Below are 26,490 nucleotides of genomic sequence, written 5' to 3'. Positions count from 1 at the left end.
AAGACCTTAACACTTCACCCTAGTAATGGATTCATGCTAAGCTCTAGCTGTGAAAATAATACTTTTGCCCTATAGTAACTCCCAGAGAAACAATGTTTTTATATACTTTTTCTCTGTGTAGCTTGAGGCAGTGAAAATCCAGGAGTTCCTTTCATGGGATTAAAAACCTGCTCTTTTCTGACATAGGCCTTACTTATGCTAACCTCATGCATTCACCTCTGCTCCTCGAGTTCATTCCTAGGACAATTTCTCTTCTTGAACCACTAACAAAATGAGCCATGAATAATCTTTTTTGCCTATTGTCTCATGCTTCTCTTTCTGCTTGGGGTGCTGCAAAGCACTCTCCTGACAGTATTTTCCAAAGCTCCTTCTTTCAACAGTCCTCTGGGAAACATCATGGTAACCAGATATATAGCACGATGCTATCAAAGCCCTCCATACAGCAAATCTTGTAACAATAGAACTCCCCTAATGGGATTTGCATCCTGGCTTCATAGAAAAGGCACTGTAATAACATCCCATTTTTTCCTTGTGCTGTAATCATCTGTTATGCTTCTCACTAGTACTTCAAAGTAATTCTCTATTGTTCTGTTACTCTGAACTTCAGCTCAGCGGGGTTTAGTTTTTCAAAGCATCACAGAGGGGAATCTTAATTACTCATTTTTTTTTAAATTTTCAAACAAAATCTCAAATCCATAAAACAAACAAAAATTATTTTAGATCTCAGAATTTCCTGCTGCTGGATTTGCACAGAATTAAAATCAGCAACAAAGCATATTCAGCTGACTATGTCTCAAAATTTATCTAGAGACCTCATTCTGTCACAGTTTCTACTATGGTGAGGGAACTTGATCCATACAAAAGACCTAGAAGATCAGCTCTGTCCTCAGCTTTGCCAATAACTACTACCTAAAAATTCTCAAAAAACACCTACCTTTTAAATAGTCCACACACCTAAGCTATGTCGCTCAAGATCCCAAATTCCAAACCAGAAAGGCACTAACAATATATATGTCACAAATAGAATAATTTTACCATATTTCTGGAGTTTTAAGCTTTGTTTTCTAAAGATAAATTCAAGCTTCCAGTTCACCACTGAAAATCTGGTTGATATCAAGCTTATGCACAGAGTCATAGGAAAAGCATAGTTTACAAAAGCTCTTTTCCCAAAATCCCTTCTTCTAGTGCAAACTACTGCATGGCCTAAGATACAGATCCTACTTCACACCTTGAGTCCTGGGTCCAGTTTTGCCTTGTCTCATTTCAAAAAAGACATTGGGGTGCTGCGGCATGTCCAGAGAAGGGCTACAAGGCAGGGGAAGGGTCTGGAACACAAGCCCTGTGAGGACCACTTGGGGGAGCTGAGGTTGTTTAGCCTGGAGAAAAGGAGGCTCAGGGGAGACCTCATCCTTCTTTACAGCTGCCTAAAAGCAGGTTGGAGCCAGGTGAAGATCAGCCTCTTTCCCCAGGTAACAAGTCACCAGATAAGAGGATGCAACCTCTAGCAGTTCCAGAGAAGGTGCATGCTGGACATCAGCAGGAATTTCTTTACTAAAAGGGTTGTTAAATACTGGAGAGCACTGCTCAGGGAAGTGGTAAGGTCACAGTCCCTGGAGATGTTCAAGAAACAACTGGATGTGGCACATAGTGTCATGTGACAGGTGGTGATCAATCAAAGGTTGGACTCTATGATCTCAGAGGTCTTTTCCAAATGCTTCTGTGGTTCACATCCAAGCTTAAGGCATGGTGCTAGCCAGCCCTAGAGAGGGTCAGATTTTCTTGTTCCTAAAGTATATCATAGATTCCTTACCCTTGAGAACACTTGAAATAACTTCTCTCAGACTCCTGTAATTGAAGGAGCCCTGAAATTGAAGGGCCTAACTTGCATGCAATCCAACAACAGGCACATCACCATTACAAAATGTTGTTTAAATCTAAATTAAGTGCAACACAACATCAAATTTAAGTTATTAAATACAAACTAGAAATTATATTCCTGTTTTGATTCAAATGTGGAAAAATGAACTTTACATTGACGTTTTAGAAGTCTAATAGAACAGTCCCTCTGCTCTCAGTGGAGAACAGAGTAGTTTAGCTGAGGCCAGCAGTAAGAGTTACTGCTAGTCTGGATGCCTGCTAGGAAGTGCAATAAAGCATACAGGTCCATGTGACATCCCAATCACCATTTTTATGAACATTTTCCTATTTATTAATAGTAGCTGCTCTGAATTCCCTCAAGTTTTATGCCAACTGCCAATTCTGGGTCCAGTACAAATTTGAGATATATTACAAGCAAGTTCAGCTAAAAATGAAAATATAAGGTGAGAAAAAAGCTCACCATGTGCCAACAAGGCAAGCTCATTGGATGACAGGTAAAAGGGCAAGTGAATGGCTGCACATACTAATAATTCTGGAAGTGTAGGTGAGTTCAACTCCTAAAGACTACAGGAAAAGGTATTAGTCATAGAGAAGAAAAAACCAGTACCAGGGAAATTCAGGTTACTTCCCCTCCTTTTATTACTACAATATCTTTTCTTCAGACATTAAAATTTTTCCAACTGATGTGTTACCTTCCCCTCTGTACATCTGAACTGATACCTGAACTTTGTATTGCTACTTATATCTTATTTCCCTCTTGAACCTCAACTGAAGACATTCAACATATCAATCACCAATTATACATCAATCACCACAGACAAAAGCATATGGAACATAAAATGTATGGCAGTATGTGGCATTCAAAGACAGATGACTTGGAAATCATTCATACAAATCAGCACCTTTTGTGATCTGATTGTTTAGTTAGGAGAGATATTTGGTAATGCACAGTCACCTCTAGGTGCTCTCTAACCATTCATTATTGGCATTTTCACCAAAGAGTAGGCTGGCCTTGACAGGAAAGTTGCCTGACATTCAGCAGAAGATTTGGAATGCAACAGCTGCTTTGATTGAGCAGTTGCAATATGGGTATTGATAGAGAAAACTCAGTTTATGGATAAGCCATCACAATATAAATAGTCTAAGAAAATACCATTTGAAGACACTTTAACAGAGTTTGAATTTGACTTACTACACTGCTGCCATAGAAGAATGCTTTCTGTTATCTCACTACATAGACCTCACACACAATCTAGAGCTGGAGCCTCTAGGGTGAGCAACATTCCTATTTCTGGAGCTCCTCCCTTTTCATGATCTACAAGGTGACATAAAATGCCCATACACTATGCATATGAAGTGGCTGGTCATGCATATATTGTGTTGTCTGCAGAGTAGCACAAGATGACGCAGATAGACCCCAAATTCCTCCACTGGAAATAACTGTCTATGGAAGGGACTGTTTAGGGATGTGCACCTGAAGGACATTTTTGCAGCCTGACTTCATAGATGTCTCCTTTCTATTGACTTGTCCAACATTAAACACACCTGCCACAAGCCAGGATTCAGTCAGCCCCTTCCAAAGGGATGATGGTAGCTTATTGTAATACATTAGCCAAGGACATCTGGTAGTAAGAATGGCTAATATTTGAAGTTGTTCAATATGTTCTGTTTGATGAAAAGCTTTCATGGAAAGTGTTTATTTGTGGAAAGAAATCACAATCCTTTTGAGGAAGGCACAGTGGCCAATGTATGACAACCATTGTGAGAACTAAAAAATACAAATGGATACATTTTCCTACTGTAAAGCCCAACATCATCAGGTTGCTATAGAATGTCGTCATTTCACTCTGACTTTTTAAATAATAATCTTATTTTCCAGAGCACAACTCCTTGTTCTTTACAGCTGTCATTGTCAACATTTAAGAGTGGAAAGCACTCTGCAATGTACAGCCATTTAACATCCTATCATAAAGCAGAGACATAAGGAGATTTTGGATCGTTTGAGTAGCTTGTAGGGGTAATGTTTTCAGAAACAAGAAACAATTTTCAGATCCTGAACTTAAGACAAATTTCACTGAGGTGATTTCTCAGCACTTCAATAATTCTGACTCTTCCCTAGGGAGACATCAAAAAGTCAGAGCACTCAGCACTAGACATAGCTGTAATTCTTGGCATAAGTAAGTCATTGCATTTCTGATTAAAGAGACTTTTAAAAGCAGAATCAAAGTCTCAGGAACTTTCATTTACTCCCCAGAAAGCCCATTCTGTTTTCAACCACTAAAACCTGGGCTTTTGTACTTTTCAAACTTAACATAAAGACAGCTTCAGACTTTCAACTCACAGTCAGTTCTGTGAAAGATATATTTACATTTGAAATCACTTGAGAAGTAGCCCCAGAGACTAATTCAAACTGGATTTTTTTCACAACCATATTTTTTTTATTAAATAGGATTCAAACCAGGAGCTAGAAACTTTGCATAAGCAGGGATTTAAGATGCATGACAGTGTTGTTAAGGTAAGGCCTACTGGATCTAGTCTTCCATATAGAAAACTCACAGACAGAAAAGTGTGCAGCTTTGAGAAAAGCAGGGTCCTGACTCTTTGACATATTTTCCACATTACCTCCTATTCCCCTTTACTGATCTATTCTCTTTAATTTCTCTTGCCGTTTGGTTTTTCCCCTTCTCACAATATGCAGTCCATTAAATCCTTCAGGGAACAACCAGTGTTGTCTGCCATATTAGTCTTCATCCTGCTTTTGCAAACTGTCCCTTCTCCAGCATTTCTTCCATCCTGCTTTTAGGACAGCACTAATACTGCATGACTGTACCAAACAAGTGACCATATTCTAGACTGATTCACTACAGTCATGATATATAATAGACTAAAATCATATAGTCCTTAGCTTGTACTCCTTCACTATTGTCACTTATCCAGCTTGTATGGCAAGAATGGTAAAAGAGATCTCTTGGAAGTGATGAAATCTGATTTTAGTGTCCTTCACAAAGCACAAAGAAGGAAGTCCATGCAAACTTGTACTGACTGAAATAGTTCTTTAGAAAGTATGTCAGTAAAAATAGATTTCATAAATGTGTGTAATAAGACAAAGGTTAATTAGCTGTAACCACTTTTTCTCAAGGTCAAGAGGAGTTACACCTGGGATAATTTTAGCCTAGAACAGCCACTTATTGATGTGATTTTTTTTTTTTTAACTTAGGACATCTCACATCACACCACTTTTTACTTGACAATAAAGTGACATGACTACCAAAAGAAGTTATTTTGATGGGTGTCGTAGGGTAACTTTATGATGCTTGTATCATTTGCTTTCCTCCCAAATTTGCCCTAAACCAGGACAATAGGACCAAACTACTTGAAAATAACACATTTCAGCATTCTGTACTGAGTATAACAACCCAAGATTCCTGTAACTCAGAGAAGTGGGACAATATTTTATCTTATTTTTCCTTGGCATTTTTCTCTCCCTTTCTCCCCAAGTTTGTGCAGCTAGCAATATTCTGTGGTTTAAGAGCCCCATTATTTCCTTCTCATCTCTCCTTTGTGATATCTCAAGCATATACAGCTGGTCATCAAGCATTGTTCCTAAGGATGAATCCTTCAGAACCTCTTTCAGTTCACATACCAAACCTCCAGGTTCTTGTAGTCCTGCAACAGTCCCTGTGCCAACAATCCCTCCTCCAGAGGCAGCATCCAGAAAACTGCTGACACCTAAAGTAGTCCACTAGCACTGTAAGCCAGGCATTACCAAAACCTTGTCCTGGGTTCACTAAGGTTTGCTGCAGCTGAGATGCTTTGAAGAAAAACATTTCATGTTTACCATCTAACCACCTACATCTGTCATTTTACTTAGAAAATATCCACCTATTTCTTAAAGTAATCTCCCAGCAAAAGTCTTAATAGCTTAATTAGGACTTCTGCTCCTCCCACAAACTCTTTGCAAAACTGTTTACAGCACCAGTGATCACTTTCAAAACAGTTATGTTCAGAGAGCAGGAACCCATTGAGGTAGCTTTGAATTAGACAGTCTTTGGCCTACTTGATTTTATTCAGCTTCTTATTTCAGAAGCACTACAGTTTAAAGGCTCATTAGTGTTACAGTAAGAACACTGTGCCCCATGGTTTGAGCAAATGAGGAAGACTTAAATTTAAAAAAAAAAAACTTTAAAGACTTAATATTCTAAAGGACAGACAAATCAAAAGTCTGATCAACGAAATACAGCATTAAAGCAACACAGGCAAGGTACTACAAGGCACTAAATACTGCCATTCAGAAAGTGTGTGTGTCTGGTTTATTGTCTCTTTTTTTAACCCCAATCCTGAAAACAGGAAAGGTGGGACATAGAAATAAGATCACATGCTTCACTCCTTGTCTATTTAATACAAAGCAGGTGTTTCAGTGCATCTTTTTGAATGAAAAAAACATGTAGAATCACATCTATAAAATAACTGGACAGCCCTTCCACTGAGTGCTTGTTACTTTCTTGCTGATTATGCAAATGAAAGTGAGTCTGTTTGGGGTACAGCACTTGTTCAGATGCTTTGAATAATTTTGTACAACTATCTTCCTTTTTTTATCACTCCTCTGGCTATATGGGTACCTAATTTGGGCTTACTGGAATTAAGCACTACGACTATATCCAGCTCACTTCATCCCTTATTTCAATTCCTTTTAACTGTACAGCTACCCCCTGCCAGCCCTTCTGCCTATGGTACAACCAAATAGCTCTATCTGCTCCAGTCAGTTAAGAGGAATCTCTCTGCAAGGTTCCCATCCTGGGAATAAGTTAGAGACAGTTCCTGTGGCTTTTCAGAAAGCTTCTGAAGGACTACGTTCTGGCATGGAGGAATTAATAGCTCCAAGCTTGTAAAGATTTACATATCTCCACAAAATGTCAGCAAATCTGAAGCTATCCTACCAGAGATGATGATTAGCACTGTGCATATTTAACAAAGGAGTAGTGAAATCTCATTTGCATATTTCTGACAAGCACACAAATTCCCCACCGCTTTCACAACTTAGTATCTACACGGTTCATTTTATTTTGATTAAATTTAACACTTTTCACTGATGACCTTTAAAGAAGTGCTCACTTCCAGACTCTTCAATGCACCACTGATCTGCTACACTTTGTCAGCAAAACAATGATTGTTCCTAAGATGCCTCTGAAAAGCTACAGTCTTACACAGATCAGTGCACAAAGTTCCCTCTGACGTGTGCAAGGCAGGGAGGCAGAATCTGCATAATCAGCTCATTTGCTGCATACAGCAACAAGGGACATACTCTGCCAGTTCACACCCTCACCAGAAGGTTGCTCTAGTAAAGAGGAAATCACCACACTGCAATTCAACAGACATGAAGTACATTAGCTGGGTAACAGCTAAGAAAATAAGCAAATGAAGATGTATGTAAGTTATTATTACCTCTGTTCCACAGACAATGGAAATGACCTTTGTTCAAAGGCTGGTTCAGAATCAGAAGGCAAAACTTCAGGTTCCCTGTAAGATAAATGTTGGCTCTCATTAGCAAGAATATTGATTTTTTTGTCCTTTTTTTTTTAATTTTATTTTTGCCAGATGCATTTTAGTCCAACCACATCAGAGTAACTCCACTAATAGCCTTGCTTCTCAGGTTTTACCACTGTCAGATTGAGAAACTGTCAGAACTTTGTAAGATACCTTTTACTTGGTAAGGTTTTGCTACATGCTTAATTTATAAGTGACTTTTACTTACTCAAGGCCATCCTCAACAGGACCCCACATCTATTCAGCTCTCTTATTTAATCTCCCACTTGCTACTCCTGCCTGGATGCAGCAATTACTGATATGAGCTTACCCTGGTGTCTGTTAATGGGGAAGGCTGGAGGAGACTCCATATGAGATGCCTGTAACCTATACCCAATATTCCACCCTCCTGGAGGACGCAGAGCTCTGGCTGCCATCAGTGGCTTCTGTGCCTGTGTTTTCATATCATGTATAAGCTCTAATTGCGGTAGATGCTCTACAAATAAAGAATGAAAGGCCGTGACCCAGGAGCTTAAAATCAAAAGCTAGTAAAAGCAAAAGTGTACTTTAGCCTGTGTTATCTAGGTGATACTGCAGACTAAAAACCTCAGTGGATTTACCAGCCCAACTTGATTGAGCTCATAAAGCCTCCTGTCCCTGCAAACGTGTGTGCTGAAGGTTGATAATAAACCTGCAGTTAGAAAAGCCTTAAAAGAAAGGAAGGATGTATGATATGACACACTTTGAATTCAAAGAGTAAATACGTAAATCTTTGACAGCTGCCTGCAGTGGGATTTGCATTATTTCATTTCCTAATTATCTTGCCAATCATATAGGAATACAAGTTTCCCCTGGAGCTTGATATCCTTAGGCAATCAAGTTAATGAATAATATTTGGTCATGTGAAGCCACTGTAATTGAAAAAAGAAATCCTCTATCACTAGAAAGTCTTCTGAGAAGATCGAGTACAGCAGGAGGCAGAAAGCTACAGTAAAAGCCTGTGGCCTAAGCTATATCAGGTTATCAAGGAAAATACAGCTGGTCAAACTGCTGAAGTTGAAAGAACATACAGGAATGGGAATTGGAAGGGGCAGTCTTTAAAATAATTATTTAAATGCTTGATTAAGAGAACAAAGTGAAGGTTATCAGACCGGGATAACACTATTCTGCCTCTTCTGCACCTTTCCCTTTGAGTGATTTAGGGTTTTCCTCCCCACTGACACATTTGAGGCCTCAGTTTCCTAAAACAGAAGTAACGGTACTGTCTTCCTTCATAAGTATCAAGAGAAATAGAAATGAAGACCTAGATGATTTTTACTCCGTGAAAATTCTATATGATTACCATAGCTATCTTCTACATGATTATCATAGCCTGGTGCTTTCAAATACCCTCCCTCAAGCCTTCTGCTTCCATCTTTGCTGACACTGTCCTCACTTCCATTTAATCCATGTGTATATAGGGGAATAAATTTTCATAGGGAGAGGTGGAAAGACCAAGTAAACAAAGGAAAGTGAGGAAAGTTTTTTCTGTGCGCAGTTTTGCCTTGTCCTTGAACTTTAAGAGAAAGGTAGAAAACAATACATTCAAACTAAGTGCCAATTTCCAGCTGCCTCACAAAATGGGACCTCAGCAGCAGATCTCCTAATGATTGTTAAGTGAGAAAGGCTGCCAACTCCTTGTATTAAACATAATCATCTAGTGATGCTCTCCATTGAAAAGAGCCAGCAAATATCCCAGGTTCTGTTACCGGAACAGTAATACAAAGCAGGCACAGGTGCTGTAAGCCTATTCTTGCTGGTGAATCACAAAAGACATTCCTATGCCTGTCTTTAGGGTTCTTTGTTGTTTGAGTTATTTAAAGGGCAGTTATAGGCTGAAAAAGTAGAGAAATGGAAATTATTGTTTCACCTGCTTTTAGAGAAGTGAACACTCCAGTCATTTCAAACCAGTCATTTCACACAATTAAGGCATGATAAAATGCTATGATTAATGGTATGATTAATGCTGACAAAATGAGCCTAAATGTCAATATTTTAATGGTGCCTGCTGAGTTAATATAAAGCTGCACACAAGGCTCAGTCCTTGGTAGATGTAAAACAGTAATAAAATTGGGCTGCAATAATTTACAACCATTGCCCTAAAAACTATTAATATATTGGGACATCTGATGGCAAAGACCACGTCAACAGACAGAATATGCAACATTCATCACTCTGAGAAAAACTGATGAGAGCTCACTGTGCCACTGCTCTGAACACTCTACTGGCTATTCATTTGAAAACAAATCTACTTCAAGGCCATTTATCTTTAAAAGCCCCCAACAAATTAGGACACATCTATCTCCTGCACTGTCTACCCATCTATTTTTCACAAAGATAATTAGCACCCTGACCCAACTGTTACTGACATTGTGCTCTGTTTGGACTAATGGGAAAGAGGTTTCTGTAAGCAAGAAATCACCAGCAATATCCCCAGATATGGATATCTCCACTGAAGAAACTTTTGTGAGCCTTTTGCTAAAGGCAGAACAAGTTTCTCTCTTGCATAGTTTCTTCCATTTTTAGTATAATTTTCTCTTTCATTACATACTTTTTCAGCTCTTGCAGCCTGAGCAAATTCAACCATCTGCAGCAAAAGCAGAAAAGAATAAACTGCTCCCTACAAAACCTGCATCTTATTTTTGATATTTACCTCAACACAGAGAACAAATGGAGTCAAATCCCATGGTCAAAGTCCTCCTGTAGAAGAATTAAGGCCTGTGATGTACAGGCCTACGGAAAAGGAGGATGACTATAGGAAATTTTTACTTGCATTTAAGGAATCAAATTCTCCCCCCCCTCTTGTTTTTCTATTTGATGCTTATAAACCTTGCGGTCTTACAGGCATAACTTAGTGAGTAAGAATGAACATGGACACAACTATGTGAACAGGCAGTTACATGAAAAAATACAGCTAAAAAATCTTCTAGCAGACTTGGAAAAATCCTAATCCTTGAAGAAAACTGAATCACTTTTATTTCTGCGGGAAACCTTTCCTAAGTTACAAATCAGTCCATCAATCAATCAACAATGCCTATAAGTTTCTACACTGGCACCATCACCTCATCCTTACTGAATTTTGTTTTTCTTTTTCTTCTTTCCAAAATTATTTAGTTGAACTTCTTTAATGAAACTTCTCATGTTGCTTTGAAAAGGGCTTTTATCAAAAATGTTGTGAACATCCCTGATAGCCTATGCACTGCCTATGCAGTGACTTTTTACCACATTGTAACTCACTCTGAACAATTTCAATATATTTTAGAGCACAGATTTGCTATTCTAAAAGCTTTCTTGGCTTCTCCCTGTCATATTGTATTTATCTGGCTATTTTATAATATCACTGTGCATTTTTAATTGATTTTCCCTTTGCCCTGTGCCAGTCTTCAGGCTGTATGTCCATCACAAAGCATAGGTAAAAGACACATATATTTTTAAAGACAACCTTTGCTCTAGTAGCCAATAAATTAATATATGCCACTTTGCTTCCTTGCAATGTTAGAATCATATCACTGAAGAGTTCTTCTGCATATTGCAAGGAAGTTGGCATTGAATTTTCTAAAGTGGGGAAAACACTTTCAATGCTTCAAACAAGAGGCCTTTGGGAAAGATCACTGCTATTCCCAGACTTTCTGACATGATGCAAGTGCGAATACACAATGGGGGGGACAGGCTGTGCTTAGATACAGGCATGCCTCAAGGTGCTGACAAAGTATGACTTCAAATTCAGAGTTTCAGCCACACCAAAGTGGCTTCCACTAAACAATTAATGTTTTTGGATATGTTTCTTTGGTATTTGTGTTTTACTGTTTGCCTGAAGAGGAGCCATTCCTTTCCTTTCCAGTGATCTATCAAACATCAACAAAGAAGGAGGTTCAGTGCACAGGAAGAAGTAGGAAAGAGACAGGTATTATAGGGATAGAAGTGCAAGTTGGAAGATGGTTATAAGTTTCCAGAAAATTTGTGTCCTGATAGAAGCATATCTAAAAACCCAAGATACTAATCAAGATCCATTGAAAAGACACTGCAGTTACACACATTCCTGATCATGCAGGTGGACATCCAAATATACAACAGCATCTGAGAGAAAAACCTCTGAATGATCTTCCTGCTCATGTTTCTGCTCTCGCATCAGTCTACAGATGCACCATGATATATACCATAACAGCAAAAACAAAAAACCCACACCAAAACAAACAAAAAACCCCACAGAAAATAGCTAAACAAAAAAACCCCAATGAAACAAAAGCCCAAAAAAAACCCAAAAAAAACCAAAAAAAACCACCACAAAAGCCAAACATACACAAAAAATTGGTGTTACTCAGAAAATCCCTACCCATCAGATTAATTTTAAATGAATAATCACTGCTCACTTAAATGCCAGAGTATGTAAGAAGGGACAAGGCTGTTTTTCACAGCTTCAAAACTGACTGATAAGAGAGAAGAGAAACAGGGCTGAGGCAGCTCTTTGGGTAGTTGACGTTCCTTCAGCTGCACAAGAATTAACACCAAAATTGTGATTCTTAGAATTCCACATAAGTTAGATTTACTGGGAGCCTATCATAATAAACTCTTGAGAAAGCAGTTCATGAAACCAGCAAACATAACAAAACCACAGTGACAACTGATCTGGCTGTTGCTACAGATCACCACAGCAAGATTACTGTGGGTTTTCAAACTAAAACGAAGGAGTTTGGGGGAATCAGCACCAAAACTACACTATTTTGCTGCCAAGTAAGCACCTGTCTCCACATGTTAATTCAAAACTGATACTCTTCTTACTGAAATGGACCATTTCATTCAGGGCTTTTTGAAGAGCTACCATCCACTTCCCAAAAATACTCAAATGGAACAATCTCACCACCAAGAATGAAGTAAATTATTGGTTAGAAACTAAGGGGGATTCCTCATTTCCTGAAAGGCTTTCTTCATCATGGTTGTTTGCTTTTTGTTTTTTAGACATTGAAAAACCCAACAGTAGTTTCCTACCTGCTATTCATACAATTCTTAATTTACTTGCTGATATAGCACTTCTTGAAAGTTGGCTTCTGATTCACAAGACAAGATTCTGATTTTATCAGTTAATATCTTTGGCAGCTCACTATGAGTAGTATGTAGATCTACCTTAGCAAGTAGCATAGCAGAATAAAATCAGTCTGTAAAGAAAAACTGTTGGTGCTGCAGGTATGATATTCACATTACACATGTTTGGGGAGAAAGGAAGAGAGGGAGGCTACTTCAGGTTGTTTAGTCTGGTTTTGTAGACCCATTAGCAGTAGGAGAGCGTTATGTGCACTCCTGCAGCACATTTTTATCCAAAAGGAAATTAGTTTATAAATTCCAAAACTACCCTGCAAGGTAAAGCAATCCACAGCAAACAGGCAGGATCATGAGACTTGCTTCAAGATCATATTCTTGATCCACAGTAAAATACTAATGTAAATATGCCAATAGCCACACGGCTTTTGGATTCGGAATTTTTATTTGTATTTTATGCTGCAAGATCAGTTTAACCCACATGATACTTTTGTAATTTTATACTCATCAAAATTTGGCTCTAAACTTAAGATTTTTATGTTTAAGAGCCAATCTGACACTTTTATCTATCATGTATGGAAGATCTAAGGGGGACTTAAAACTTATAAATATAGCATTTTAAGCTCCTGAAAAAGCACTTAACATCAAACCCTAAGATGCTACTTTCTAAGGTTATCTTTTAGGTTAAAACCTCACTTTGAACAGAGCAAATAGTGCACCTTATACAAAAATACTCCTCATTCTGCTTTTCTCTTTCTTGAACCAAGATTTCCCCCAACAGTGCTTCCTTTCATGGGGAAACCCAGTGCTCTGCTGTGATACCAAGGACTATAAAAAAGGATAATTTCCTAGGACCATTATGCAGACCAAATCAACACTCTAAAATATAAACATTTCACATTTTAAAAGTTTCACAACTCCTGCAGAATTACTACTCTGAAAATAGTAAAACTTCAAGTCAGTAAAATCTACTTCCTCCATTTGTGCTCTTGCTGAAAAGGCAGTTGTCAGCTTTAATTCAGAGAAACAGTTAAGCTTAGACTACTGTATTAATTATGGCCACTGCTTATAAAACATTGTGTAGCTGCTTTTTTCCACACTGAATCCCAAGCCTCCAAACAAGCCATTTAATTTTCCTCATAACAGTGACAACTCCCATAATAAACCTGCACAAATTATGTAAAAGGATCACAGACCTTACAAACATGTTCTCAAACTTCTTGAATTAATAAATTAAATATGCATACACAACTGATTTTTGTGCAAAGGCACTGTTATCCCTGTCAATGCATCTTAGTGTTCATTTTTTCATGTAAATTCTATTGATTTTTAAATATTTTGCAGCTCTTAATTCTCCAGACAAATTCCAGTAAGAAGAGTAGGAAGAAGAGGGGATTTGTGCAAACAGTCTTATTGAAAAGCTGCAATGTGTTACCCTCTGGAGAGCACTCTATAAGAATTTATGTGGATGAATTCAAACCAACTAATTTCTCACAATAAGTTACAAACATGGCCATACACATGGGATAATTTACCCACATCATCAACCACCGTGCCAAGAAGGGTGCCATGCCTTGCAATGAAATTTTTCAATTAATGCTGGTGCTTCTCTGGAGAATGTAAGAGCTGCATTTCTGATTTCAGTCTGTGATGGGATGCTTCTTTTCATCCCAAGTCCTATAGTTTATAGCTGCATTTCTGAGTACCTTGGACTTCTGCTCTTTATGTGTCAAACATCTCAGTCTGGTCAAGCAGAATAAGGTCACACAATTCCCAGTAGTGAATCTTCAGTTTTAGGTAACTCATCCAGCATCACAAAGAAACTTCATGGCAGGATTCAACTCTCTACGGCATCACAGAGCTCAACTGAACCATGAGAACTGACTATTTAAATAGAAATCCTAACCACACTTACTATTATGCACATAGAAATGATGCTTGTGTCCCATTACCAACTCTCATTTGAAAATAAACAGTGGAGTAACCAGTCACTTTGGGAGGGGCAGCAATGTACACAAACCATAAAACAGGCTTTTCAAGGCATACACTAGCAGATGCACCATTTGCCACTGCAAGGCCTTTGGTTTGATTTGCCTCACACCCTTGTCCTTGTCTCGAGGGACGTGGCCAAACCATACCCATCATTCTGCATCTTGTGCAATCTGGACTTCCATTTCCAGCCAAGCACAGCAAAGATCAGAATTAACTGGAAGCAGCAGTCACTGGTTTAGCTGAAATATTATTGCCTGTTCACTTACACTCTTACAGTTTTCAAGACTGGATTCAAATTACCCAATAATCCAAAAAAGAGATATTTCTGGTATAGGCACAAGCAAGTAGAGGTCTACAATATTATTCAGATATGTTTTATCCTGTGGCATGAAAAAAATAGCCAAGTGATGCTGAAGTGATGAATAGGAAGTGCAATAGCAGGAGGAAAGACAATTCTGTGCAGAATGAGAAGACTAGTCACCAGGGTTGCAGAATTGGACACAACTTTCACACGTAAGGTGAACTTTTAAAATGCATTAATTTCACTGCAACTACATTATAAAAAAAATACTAAATGCTTTTTTTTGTTATTCACAGGCAAGTCATCATCTGAAACAGAACCCATCTGACACCTTTTGATACCAGTTGGAAGACCTTATGAGATAAGAATTAGACAAACAGTCGTGCTATAAAAATATTGATAGTCTTATGGTAAAATTGACCTCAGTGTTTAAAACCTCTAGGCACAGACCATTAGACTGAAGCTTAAATCTGCATCAAAGTAAAAATGAAAGCAAATCTTGAGAAAATGTAAACAACAATTACTATTCAAGGAAGTTCCAACCTTAAATGAAAACCAAAGAGATGCATTCACTTTCTCGCTCTGTAATACCCAGGACTAATGTAATGCCTTACATGCATTTTAAAAACACAGCATCAACACTGTCTGAATACATCACACTAACAATACTTGTTATCTGGGATGTCTCTATTTCCAAGGAGACAACCAGGCATACAAACTCCCCCAGCAGTCGATACTGTCAGCTCAATCTGCACACAGCAAGGGCAAGGTGACTTCAAGGAACCACAAGGCAGAGCAGGCAGATGTCAGGAGTCTCTCTGGGCAAATGGGTACAAAGCACAACCCCATCAGCAAACATTCAGCTCAGCAAACAGTACAGTGCCATTTCTATGGTCAACAGATATCTTTAGATATTTTCTATGGGATTAACAAAATGTAATATGCATTTAATGAGTCACATACAGGAGTACTGGCCAAAGAGTAAGAACCATTGGAACACAAAAGTGCCTGACTGCACAGCATTTAGAACCCCTGCTTGCTGATACCAAGTGCTCCACTGAGCCTTCGGTTCCTGGCACTAATATCTCCTATGCACATAAAAGTCTGAATTCTATTTGCACCAAGATGCACTTTAAGAGGCTGACAGAATCTGATGCCTCCCTTGATGTCAAAACACCACTCCTATCCACCAAAGAGACATTTCTCTACTGATCTCATGGGAAGAACATGTCTCAAGTAGCTGGTTTTGGAGCACACCTATTAGATCCTGCTTCACAATGTCAGCTATCTCATTTTTAAAAACTGGGAAGAAGATATACCTTTTATCAGCATGGATAAAGTTAGTGTGTGCCTTTAGGAGACTGATGACCCACATTCAGGTTCCCTCCTTATCAAGAGGGAATTGACATCCAAATTCAGTCAAGACAGCGCTCTCCTCCCCAGACATGATGTTATTCTTGGGGAAGAAGATTCTTCCCTCCCTGCTACAAAATGAAATATATGATGGGACTATTGTCATAAAACAGTTAAACATGAGTAGCCTGTGGAAGTCTGATTCTGCAGTCGACTGACTTAAACAAAGTTTGTTCTCCAATTTATTCAGATGACTTTTCCACTTTGAATACATCCTCCAATTACTTCACCATGGTATTACAGGATTATATCCACTGCCTCCTCCCTAATGTGTGACATGCTGTCGGAGAACAGCGTAACCTCTGGTTTTGCAGGATAATTTTCAGGCAAGAAGAGTGGTTTCCTAACTATCTTCAGAAGACTTGGCACTAGCAGTAATAAAAGGAGGAAATAGCTTTTTGCAACACAGCATAAAATGTCCAAATCCAACAGAGCAGGATTTTAGATGCTTCAGTCTTCCCACTTCTCATGGTATTCCCACTGCCAAACTCAGCTTGATTCCCCCTTAGTACATTTACACTGATGGATTGTACTCTTTGTATACAATTTCTCCCTCTTCCCTTTATATAGTCCCACTACCATGCTGAGGACAAGTACACCGTCATTAGAAGTCCAGTGTGCATCCACTGAATAGCCCAGGGGCTAAATTCCAGTATAATGCTGTGAAAGCACACAGCAAAATCCCATCTTCAGAAAGGGGAAAACAGGCATTATGTGAGTGTAGGAAGATCACACTCCTTTGCAGCAAATGAGTCAATACAAAAAAAAAGTTCCTTTCCGCTCCTCGGCTTTATCTGATAAGACACACTACAAATCACAAATGGCTTCTGGCCAAACTCCAGTGTGGACAATTACAGACTTCTCTTTCTCTACTTCTGTTCAACCATCCAAATGAAATACACTATCTTTCACTATCCTGGACTCATGTGTACTAATTAAGCACTTATTTAAAAGCACAAAGCATTCAACCAGGCTACAAGGTACTTTGGAGATGGCTGGATTTCATATTTAGTAAGTTCACTGAGTTTTAAAAAATTGAGAAAATTGTGACCCATGTAACATTAATTATTAACTCCCCAGATATAATGGATGAGACTGATGAGTCAACCTCATTGACTCCCAGGATTTTACCTCATATGCTTTCATGAAAATCCATGCTGGGACAGTTGGTTCTGCAACACCCCAAAGCCCTTTGGTGTGCATGTCAGAAAGGACGTTTGTGCCCATACCACCTTTTCAGTCTTGCTGTTTTCATGGCAGATTATTCTGTACTTCGAGGTCCAGAGTGCCATCCAGAAGGTTCAAAAAGGCAAAGAGGCTTTCCAGGTGGTAGTAACAACAGCCCACACCAGCAGTGGTGGCAGTGGGAGGGTGTTTGGGCCTCTGGAGTAAGATTCTGGCAAAGAATTATGAGGAGGGGAATGTTTTCTTACATTACAAAAAGGGTTTTTAACAGATATGGGAAGAAAAGACAATGAATTTAATTTCCCAACATTCAAAAACATTTCACTCCTAAAATTATGCCTTCTGATTTCACAAGCTTCATTTTATTATTTCTAGAGTTAATTTTTTTTTTTTTTTTACCATATGAAAGCAGCTCCATTTTGCTGCCCGTTTTAGGACATTCTATAACTTTACATCCACCACTGGCTTCTTTTCTTAAGAAAAGATTTTTTAGGACCTACTTGTATATATTTTATAAATAGATAAATCTACACTTGGAGAAAACAAGGTAAAATAAACAAAAAGAAAGACAAAAAACCACAAAGGTGATGAAAACTGCATTACATTATCAGTCAGGTAAGGAATTTTTATGTAAGCTGGATGAAGTTCCTCTTCACATTTTATTCTGTAATATGTCATTGTGCTGCATCTGGCAGAAAAATAAGACCTAAAATCAAAGTTCTGTGGACTGAATAGCTACAATAAGCTTACTTAAATCAGGAACTAACAGGTGTCTCTTGGAATAAAACTAGGGGGTGATAAAGAAACAAAAAGAGAACACTATCAGAATATCGATGCTTCTTTCATAGGTAAAAAATAATTACCTAATGTTGAAAACTTTGTAGTGAGAGCTGTTTAAGGTTCATGTAACTTTTAAACAAGATTGAAAAAGATGTTTGCAAGTAAATGGTGTGATAGCATCACTGGGATCACTGTAGTCTGGCAGAACAGGACACAATATCCAGCAAAGATCAGCTCACAAAAAAAGTAGGTCATGCCTGTAAGGAGACTACTCACTCAAGCAGACCCTCCAAATCATTATGACAAACTGTTCCCATAAGATACCTGTCACACTAATAAAGTTTGGTAGGTTTAGTCACTACACAAAGCCTATGATAACTGCTTTTATTGTAAGTCACTTGCGCTAGTTTATAGTCCCTTGTTTTGACAAGCTGCACATGATATATAATTAAAGAGAACTGTTACTTTCTTCCTTTTCTCACAGTACAGTAAAGCCTGTAAACAAACACAAGCTCTGGGACCATTAAGAGAGGCTCTTGTTTGCACACTGTCTTTTCAACCAACTACTTCAATTTCAATGCTAAAACTGTCAAGCTTAATTAAGAGTTATGGGGCATAACCATTTCAAAACCATAAATCTATACAGTAGAAAAGTATAATGACTGCCTTAGTGGACATCTCTTTTTAAATAAGCAGTATCTCTTACCAAGACCTAATTTAAGTTCCTTATACACAACATTGTATTATAAATAACTTTATTACTTCTCCTGAAGTGAATATTAAGACTACCATAAAGTATTTTCATCTTGATGTCTTTTGGTTTATTTGATATTTAAAGTGGACCTCAAAGTATATTTTAGTGCTTACACTGCTACTCCATCCAAATCCACCAGAGATCTTTGTGATCCTCCAACACATATGCAGAGAACTGCCTTTCTCTCCAGCTTTTTTCAATATCTTGTTTTCTAAAGTCTCTTTGACTTTTGAGTGTGCACAGCTGTTCACACATCCTCACAGCTTCAGGCAGAAAGATATAGAGTTCACCATTGAAGGACTCCCCTGTAAAAACATCCTTAGCATTCAGCACCACAGCCTGAGACACCAGTGGCACAGGCCCAAAAATCCACCAAAAAAGCACTGTAGGGCAAATGTAGATGTAAATCTCAAATCCACATTATCCATTCCAGAAGATCTACACATTTCCATTTTAACAGTGGTTATAGTCTTCTACCATAACCTCTGCAAAAATCAGTGCTCTAGGGAGCACCCAACCCAGCCAGAAAACCTAATGCAACCTGAGTCATATTGGTACTTTCAGCCAGAAATTAAAATTTAACAGACAACTGATTACTGTGCTTCAAAGGTTTGAACCTCACAGTACTGGAGGGATTCTAAAACCAATGAATGTTGCTTCTTTCAGTGTGAAAAAAGTCCCACATACAGTCTTATCATTAAGTTTCATATAGTTAAGGTGATTTTCTGGACTTTTCAGCAAAGAAGTTACCCTTAAAATGCAAATCCTAAAGGCTTAAACCTTTAAGGGTGATTGAATCAGTATCATGTTTATTACTATTTCTTAATCTAAACTTTTGTTATGTGATTGCATGAGAAAACTTTCTCCACCTGCTTCATGGACTAACAGATGAATTCATTTTACAGAACTGATGATCACATAATAGTCAGTCTAGAGGCAGCCCCTTAAAATAAAAGTCTTAAAGGAAACTTAATTATTTCTATCCTGATGAGCACTTTTTATGTGTTAAATAACATTTGGATCTAGAGGAAATAATGGCTGCATCTAAAAGCATAATTTATGCAGACTAAACATAACTCTGATCAGCTGTTTATCAGATCCAGAGAGGAACAGCAAATACACCCTGGTCAGCATGTAAGTACACTTGGGGAGAAGATGCTTAGAAAAGGAGCTACACTTCTCTCTTCGTCATTACCCTATCTGGAAAATGTGGTTAATAATAATAATGCTTTGAACTTAAATTTCCATTTGTAGATTTAAAATCACTCTATAAAGGTGCATAAGCATTATTATTCTCATTTCACAGTTGGCCTCACTAAGTACAGAGATTTGTAGCAATTTGTATGAGAAGCAGCATCACCTAGTGAATAAGTTAAGACTGAAATTATGTCCCCAGGGTTTTCTTCCCAGCTAAATTGTAAACTTCAGACTACACCAATATGCACTGTGGCAAAACCAGACACAGTCCATCTGAAATTGGAGGGTTTCTGCATGGGAATAGGCACACAAGCCAGGAATACATAACATAAAGAAAAAGAATTTCTGCCTCACATTGATCTAGTCACTTAAAATAAATTTTCTGCATGGGGAGATGGACATCACAGATGTCATCAGAGTGTTCAAACACACACACAAAAAAAAAAAAAAAAAAAGAAATTACATCTTTCCAGAAGAATAAAGGAAATAATAAGATACATAGCAGTGGACAGCCTGGAGTTTAATCAGGAGAGAACTGCTTAACCATCAGCATCAAAATCTTATCCTCTCTTGTTGACAGAAGATCTCATGCAAATTTCCTGCAATAATGTTTCTCTTACTCAATATTATTCCTCCTTTGGACAACAGCTCCTGCATATGGCAACAATCTTACAGGTGGGTTTTAAATTTTGTCATGAAAAGCACTTCTCTGTGGTAAGGAGTCAGGAAAATACTGAGTACATCTTCTCTGTTAACAGAAATAATTATAGTATATTTCATTCTCAAATATCAGTTGGTCACTTAGGTTAAACTTTAACTAACATTTCCAATTACCCATTAAACTAAAGGCTAAAAACAAGGGAGCAATATGATATTTTTTGTTTTTAGAATTATGGGAATGATAAAAATCAGGCTAAAAGGCTAACAGGTAGATAGAAATATTTTCAAGCTTAAAACTATTATCTATTCTTCAGAGAGCTGCTTAATTTCACAGCCAGGCCAATAAAGTCAAAAGAATCTCTCATCAAAACTACTCCAGTTTTTTTTCCCAAATATCAGTCGGCCAAGAAAGAATACCAACACAGTTAGAAGATTAAGCCAAAAACATGTTTTCAGGCTTTTAAATTTTAATAAACAGAGGCCTTAGGTATTTGAAAAACTGGTATATTACAGAAAAATTACAAGAGTTGCCACTGAAATTAATCTGCCACTTGTACACATGAAACTTGTAAGGACAACCAATTTTGGACATACAGGGGGAAAAAACATAAAAGTGAGCTGTCAAAACAAAAATTAAAAAGTTAATGTTTTTAATGCATTAATAGTTTACGAAGTTTTATACGGAGCATGAGTATAATATCAGTTAGATCATCTTCTAGTTAGAATTACTTCTCCAAGCATAACATGTTGGACAAAAACCAGGAGATAAAAAACTGGGGTTATAGTAAAGCACGATTTTGCCACACATGTTGACACTCCTGCAAATTTTTTCAATTCATAAACAAATGGTTGAAACAACTATCAAATAATTAAAATTTAATAACAAAATAACTTTTTTCTATTCTACTATTCTTGCAATCACAGAAAAGCCTACTCAAATTAGTCAGAAAAAACCCAGCTGCATCAGTTCTCTCTTCTGTTTCAGTTTTGTGTAAAGGCATAAATCAGTGATGGATTCATGTTAATTTATTCCCAGGGCAATACCTGGTATGCTGTGTTTTTGGAGAGTTTAGGAGCATTTATTTACACATTTACCTCTCTAACATGCCTTGACTTCAACTAGAGTCAAACTGTATTGGTCAAACTATAACAGGTGAATGTGTGTTGATGATAGTGGCAGGCAGATCAGAACCTTTGGATGACATTCAGAAAACCAAAGATGTGCAGTCAAGACCTCTTGATCATTTCTGCAACACAGCACAGTGAGTGACCCTTAAAGGAGGAAATCTCAGTGAAAGCACTTTTCCCTCCCCAGCCAGGGCATGACAGGGCCCCCCATCTGGAAGCGTCTTCCACACACAGGACTCATTACATCAGGGAAGATGGTGCAGGGGAGCCTGCACAAAAACATCACCAGAGAAGCAGCAGAATGGTGATCTGCTGTTTTAGTGTACTTCTGTGTTAGCTTTTGCTTTAACTCCTCTACAACTGTACAACAACCAAATCAAGGTTTCCTGTCAGCATGATGTCCTGGGAACACACATTTCCCCCAGCTTAACAGCTCTTGGGCTTCTTATGCCACCTCCCACTGCCTCCCTAAAGCCACAACAAAGATCACTATCAACCAATATGACAACACCTAACAAGGGTACAGCTGATAAACTCCAAGTTTGATCCTGTCTACAATGCTCATATACCTAGAGCAGATGATTCATCTGATTTTGAAACAGGAGGTAGTGTTACAACTAAATGCAGATGAGGAACATGTATCAAATGTAAGTTTTTATTTTAGAAAGCATATTCAAGGAGCACCTATAAATATGGGTAGGATGAAAGAAGAGAAGCATGAACACTGGTCCCATCAGGACTGGGTTGATTTTCTAGTTTTGCGTGTGAATATAAATGAATCTTTAATCAGCATTCGTAATTTCTGCACCAGGACAAAGTTAGAGGAAGCAGAAGTTAAAGGAGGAAAATAAAGAAGGCTGAAAGTGTAAAAATATTCATGCACATACACACATGTGCATACTCCCACACATCCAGCAAGCCCTACTTTGCCATATGGGATTACTGCTCTGTATTTAGCTAATGGATTAAGCACCAATAATTTTTTAAAAATATGAATATTACCTTTCCAATAAAAGTAAGTCAAGGATTTAAAATAGAAAAGCCTTTTTAATGAAAAACAAATGGCATTTAAAACTTAATAGCCTTTAGGTCTGATAAAAAAGTCAAAGCCTTTATTTAAAGGAAAGAAACTTTCTTTAATAATCACAGGCACTGCAATGCACAAAAGGCACCACTTGCAATGCAGTGAGTGCTATTATGGCAGTCTGGCTATAGCAAATGATAGGATCCTAATGGAAGAAAAAACATATGCCTACAAAAAAGATGGAAAATTATTTAAATCAGATGAGGGGCCATTAACTCCTTCTTTGAAGAACCCTTTTAAAAAACATTAGCAAGTGTAAACACTCTCAACTCTAGAGATGACAAGTCAAATGAAACAGATTTTCAGGGACCCCTAACTAAAGAAAAGGAGTTAGAAAATTTAGGGCAATTTTCCAAGATTAGGCACACAGTGAGGTGGCACATGGCATTTACTGGTACTGATACTGCTGTCTGAAACACCAACAGTACGATTTGTGGGGATTTAGGATGTTGTCATCTTATTGCAAAAGTTCCATACCTTCTTGGTGATTTCTCATTGGCAGCTCCTTGCAGCAATGACTCCTTCTTCACAGCACAGCCAAAAAAACTCCAGCCCTCTTCTCAACCAGCTAACCCACTCTTTTACAGCACTCATGCTTACTAGACACAGCTGTGGCCTGCTAAGGGCAGGCCTGTTCCTAATCTTTGGTGATTAGTACAGCTGAAACTCCTCAGGGGTGAGATTGCCCTCTGCACTATCTTTATTTTCTTACATTCTATCCCCCAACATTATGAAGCACTGAGACATACCCAAACTGGCAGTCATGACTTGTGAAAGTCTCATAACCAGATAAATATTTCACTGGCACAATCAGGTATTGTCAAATCTGAATTTAATGGACACAATCCCCATCCCAGGGACTGCCACAGTGTTCAGATGACTTGCTAAGTTTGAGCCCTTTGGGGAGCTCCTAAACTCACAGCTAGAAGTTCTCTGTTGATTTTCTAAAGGGCCACAGTTTCACCCCATGTGCCAAGTAAGAAAGCCTGTGCCACAAACTTTACTTCATCTTCATGCCATTTTCCTGAACCACAGTAAAAGAACAGCATGTTTTGACTATTAGGATAAAAACTAGTGAAAGAAATTCTAGATATGAAGTGTGCCCACAAGTGTTTTACTTTCAAAGAAGCAAAAACAAGTAAAAGCTTCAGCAAAACAGCTGTTATGTTGCAGTCTCTCTTCCAGCCTTTCTTCATCCCTGTTATGCTGCTGACTTTTAGCTTTATCCTATCCCAATATTCCCCCCTGCATGCAGTCTTACCACCTTAAGCTTATTGAAATAATCAGTACCAACAAGACAATTCACACACTAGACTTACCTTCAATAGCTGTATTTGAAGGGTTTAAGAACCACTGAAAGCCAGTTTCAGTCTCCCTTAATATTACTGTTTTAAATGTATTAAATTCTTATGTCTCATATATTCTAAGAGAATGCCTTCCCTTACTTCCTTTTTTGCTATAATGATGATCAGATAAAACCGGTGAGCAACACTACTTTTTTTTCTTTTCATTTTCCAGAGAGGAGATAATGTTTTAGATGGATGTGCCCTATCAACTGCAGTATGCAATTTAATGAGGAAAGTTTCACACCTGTAGTTTTAAAATCAATGAAGTTTCAATGGTGAAAAAACAAAACAGCAGAGTGCAGATGAAGGTTTACTTCTAACTCTCGATTCCTTAGAAAGCTAAAATCACCACCATATACAACACAATAAAACTACATATGGTGCTTGCCCTGCAAAAATCTTGCTGAGGCTTTTTGGTTTTGGTTTGTTTTGGGTTTGTGTTTTTTTTTTTTTAATAAATGTAAACCTTTACTTCTCAAAGCATTTTGAAATTCAAATGACAATTCAATGGACTGCTAAGTATACCTCTATAGACACACAAATGAATATTTTCTTCTAATTACCTTATTTCTCAGATGTGGAATGTGGAAAAAAAAATCACATAACTTCAGCATTAAAATAAGAGATTAAAATGCCTCATTTGGCACCAAATGCTATCATCATAAAAGAAATGAGGGAACCTGAAATGTGTTTCCACTTTTTGAATATCCAGTTCAAATCCAAAAGCCATGAATTTCAAAATAATTTGGACCTGAACTGACTAACCATCCAAACATTCTTGAGTGACAACAGAAAAATTGCTTATAACATGTCCTGACCTCCAAAAATCGAAAAAGACTAGCACTCTAGTGGAAACTTGATGCTAGGCAGCTACCTAGAAGAGGAAGTGTTTACAAGGTCACCAGTGAGCCAAGCAGTCAGCCTGCTGCAGTGCTTGCACAATGAATTAGGCTAGATCAGTTAAGTAATTACAAGATAAAAAGTGCAGATTTCCAGATGAGTAGGGTTAGGGAATTTCTTGGGTATGGCAGTGTATCATTTCATCTGCTCTGCATCTTCAAATCAAACCCCACCAAACAAAACCAGTGTCACTAAATTAACTAAATGCACAATGGCTCTGACAGCACCTGGCTGAGATGGCTGTTCCCACACCAGGAACAGTTTCTACCAGAGTTGGATATCTGCACCTGGCTTTTGGGTACCTTTTGTCAGTCCCAGGTGAATCAAATCTATGTACAAATACACGAATGGGACAGGACTGCTAGGGAACATGTCTCAAGCTGTTTATCTTCTAGCATCAGTCTCATTACGTGGTTATGACAATGGGAAGATGCCAGCAGCTCACATCACTGGCAGCAGACAAATAACTTAATGTTACAACTTTAGAAGATTTTTGACCACTCACACAAAGCAAAAGCATATTGACAGTAGTTCTATCCAACCACTATAAGCACATCTACCTTTTGTTAAAATAATGCTTGCTTATTTTGAATACAATACCTACTTGTAAGCCTTAAAACACAATACACAGAGCTGCATTATTAAGCTTAGAACTTCTTAATATATTTCTAGATATACTTTTCTGTAGCTTAGGGAGTTATTCTAGACAAGCGTTAATAGACAGACCATTGTTCTATCTGTTCTTGCTTTTCTACTTCTTTTATAACTTTTCTACTGACAAATCTTATGGCTGATGCTTAGCTCTAATCTCAGTTCTGCTGTCTCTGAGGCCTGCCTTTTACATCTTTCCCAAAACCCTCTGATTTTAAAGATTCCCACAACTGACAGCCAAGCTGTACAAATTGACATTTTGGGTGCACAGCAGCATTCCCAGGGAGCCATCTCAGACCCAGCTGCTACACAATTACACTCAGGTGTATTTGGATTTTGCTCTCCAGCCCCACCAACCATGGTGACCACAGACAGGGACAGATGTAAAACTGCCTCTCAGCCAATATCTCCCTTTAACACTTGAAAATTGCACTTCAGCAGCATTTATTATACAAGGTTCAAGCTCTCTCCTTCCAAATGCCACAGCCTTCACTTGCACATTTAGGCCTACCCATTGTGCAATAATTCCTCCAGGCCTCTCAACATTGGAAGAATCTACGAGGCAGTAACAGAAAATTCTGCTAATTAGAGCTTACCAACAGTAGAATTCTTTAGAACTGCGGCT

The 26,490-nt window shown here is 38.1% G+C and overlaps 1 protein-coding gene across 8 annotated transcripts in view; it reads right to left on the bottom strand.

Moving 5' to 3' along the window:
- Positions 1-26,490, bottom strand: part of TPK1 (thiamin pyrophosphokinase 1) — a 305,721-nt gene that overhangs the window by 240,153 nt on the left and 39,078 nt on the right. For 4 of the 8 annotated variants that reach the window (XM_064704990.1, XM_064704992.1, XM_064704994.1 and 1 more), the window contains one exon: positions 7,321-7,395. The exons of 1 other annotated variant lie outside the window; for it this stretch is intronic. In XM_064704990.1, the coding sequence (XP_064561060.1) occupies positions 7,321-7,395 (75 nt within the window). Of the gene's footprint in view, positions 1-7,320; positions 7,396-7,732; positions 7,898-23,445; positions 23,520-26,490 lie in introns of those variants that run through there. 3 more of the 8 variants (XM_064704987.1, XM_064704988.1, XM_064704991.1) reach the window with 2 other exon arrangements.

The sequence above is a fragment of the Zonotrichia leucophrys genome, chromosome 2 (assembly GCF_028769735.1).
Source record: "Zonotrichia leucophrys gambelii isolate GWCS_2022_RI chromosome 2, RI_Zleu_2.0, whole genome shotgun sequence".
Lineage (NCBI taxonomy): Eukaryota > Metazoa > Chordata > Aves > Passeriformes > Passerellidae > Zonotrichia > Zonotrichia leucophrys.
The sequence above is the reverse complement of the archived record's forward strand: the minus strand, read 5'-3'. Positions and strand labels throughout refer to the sequence as shown.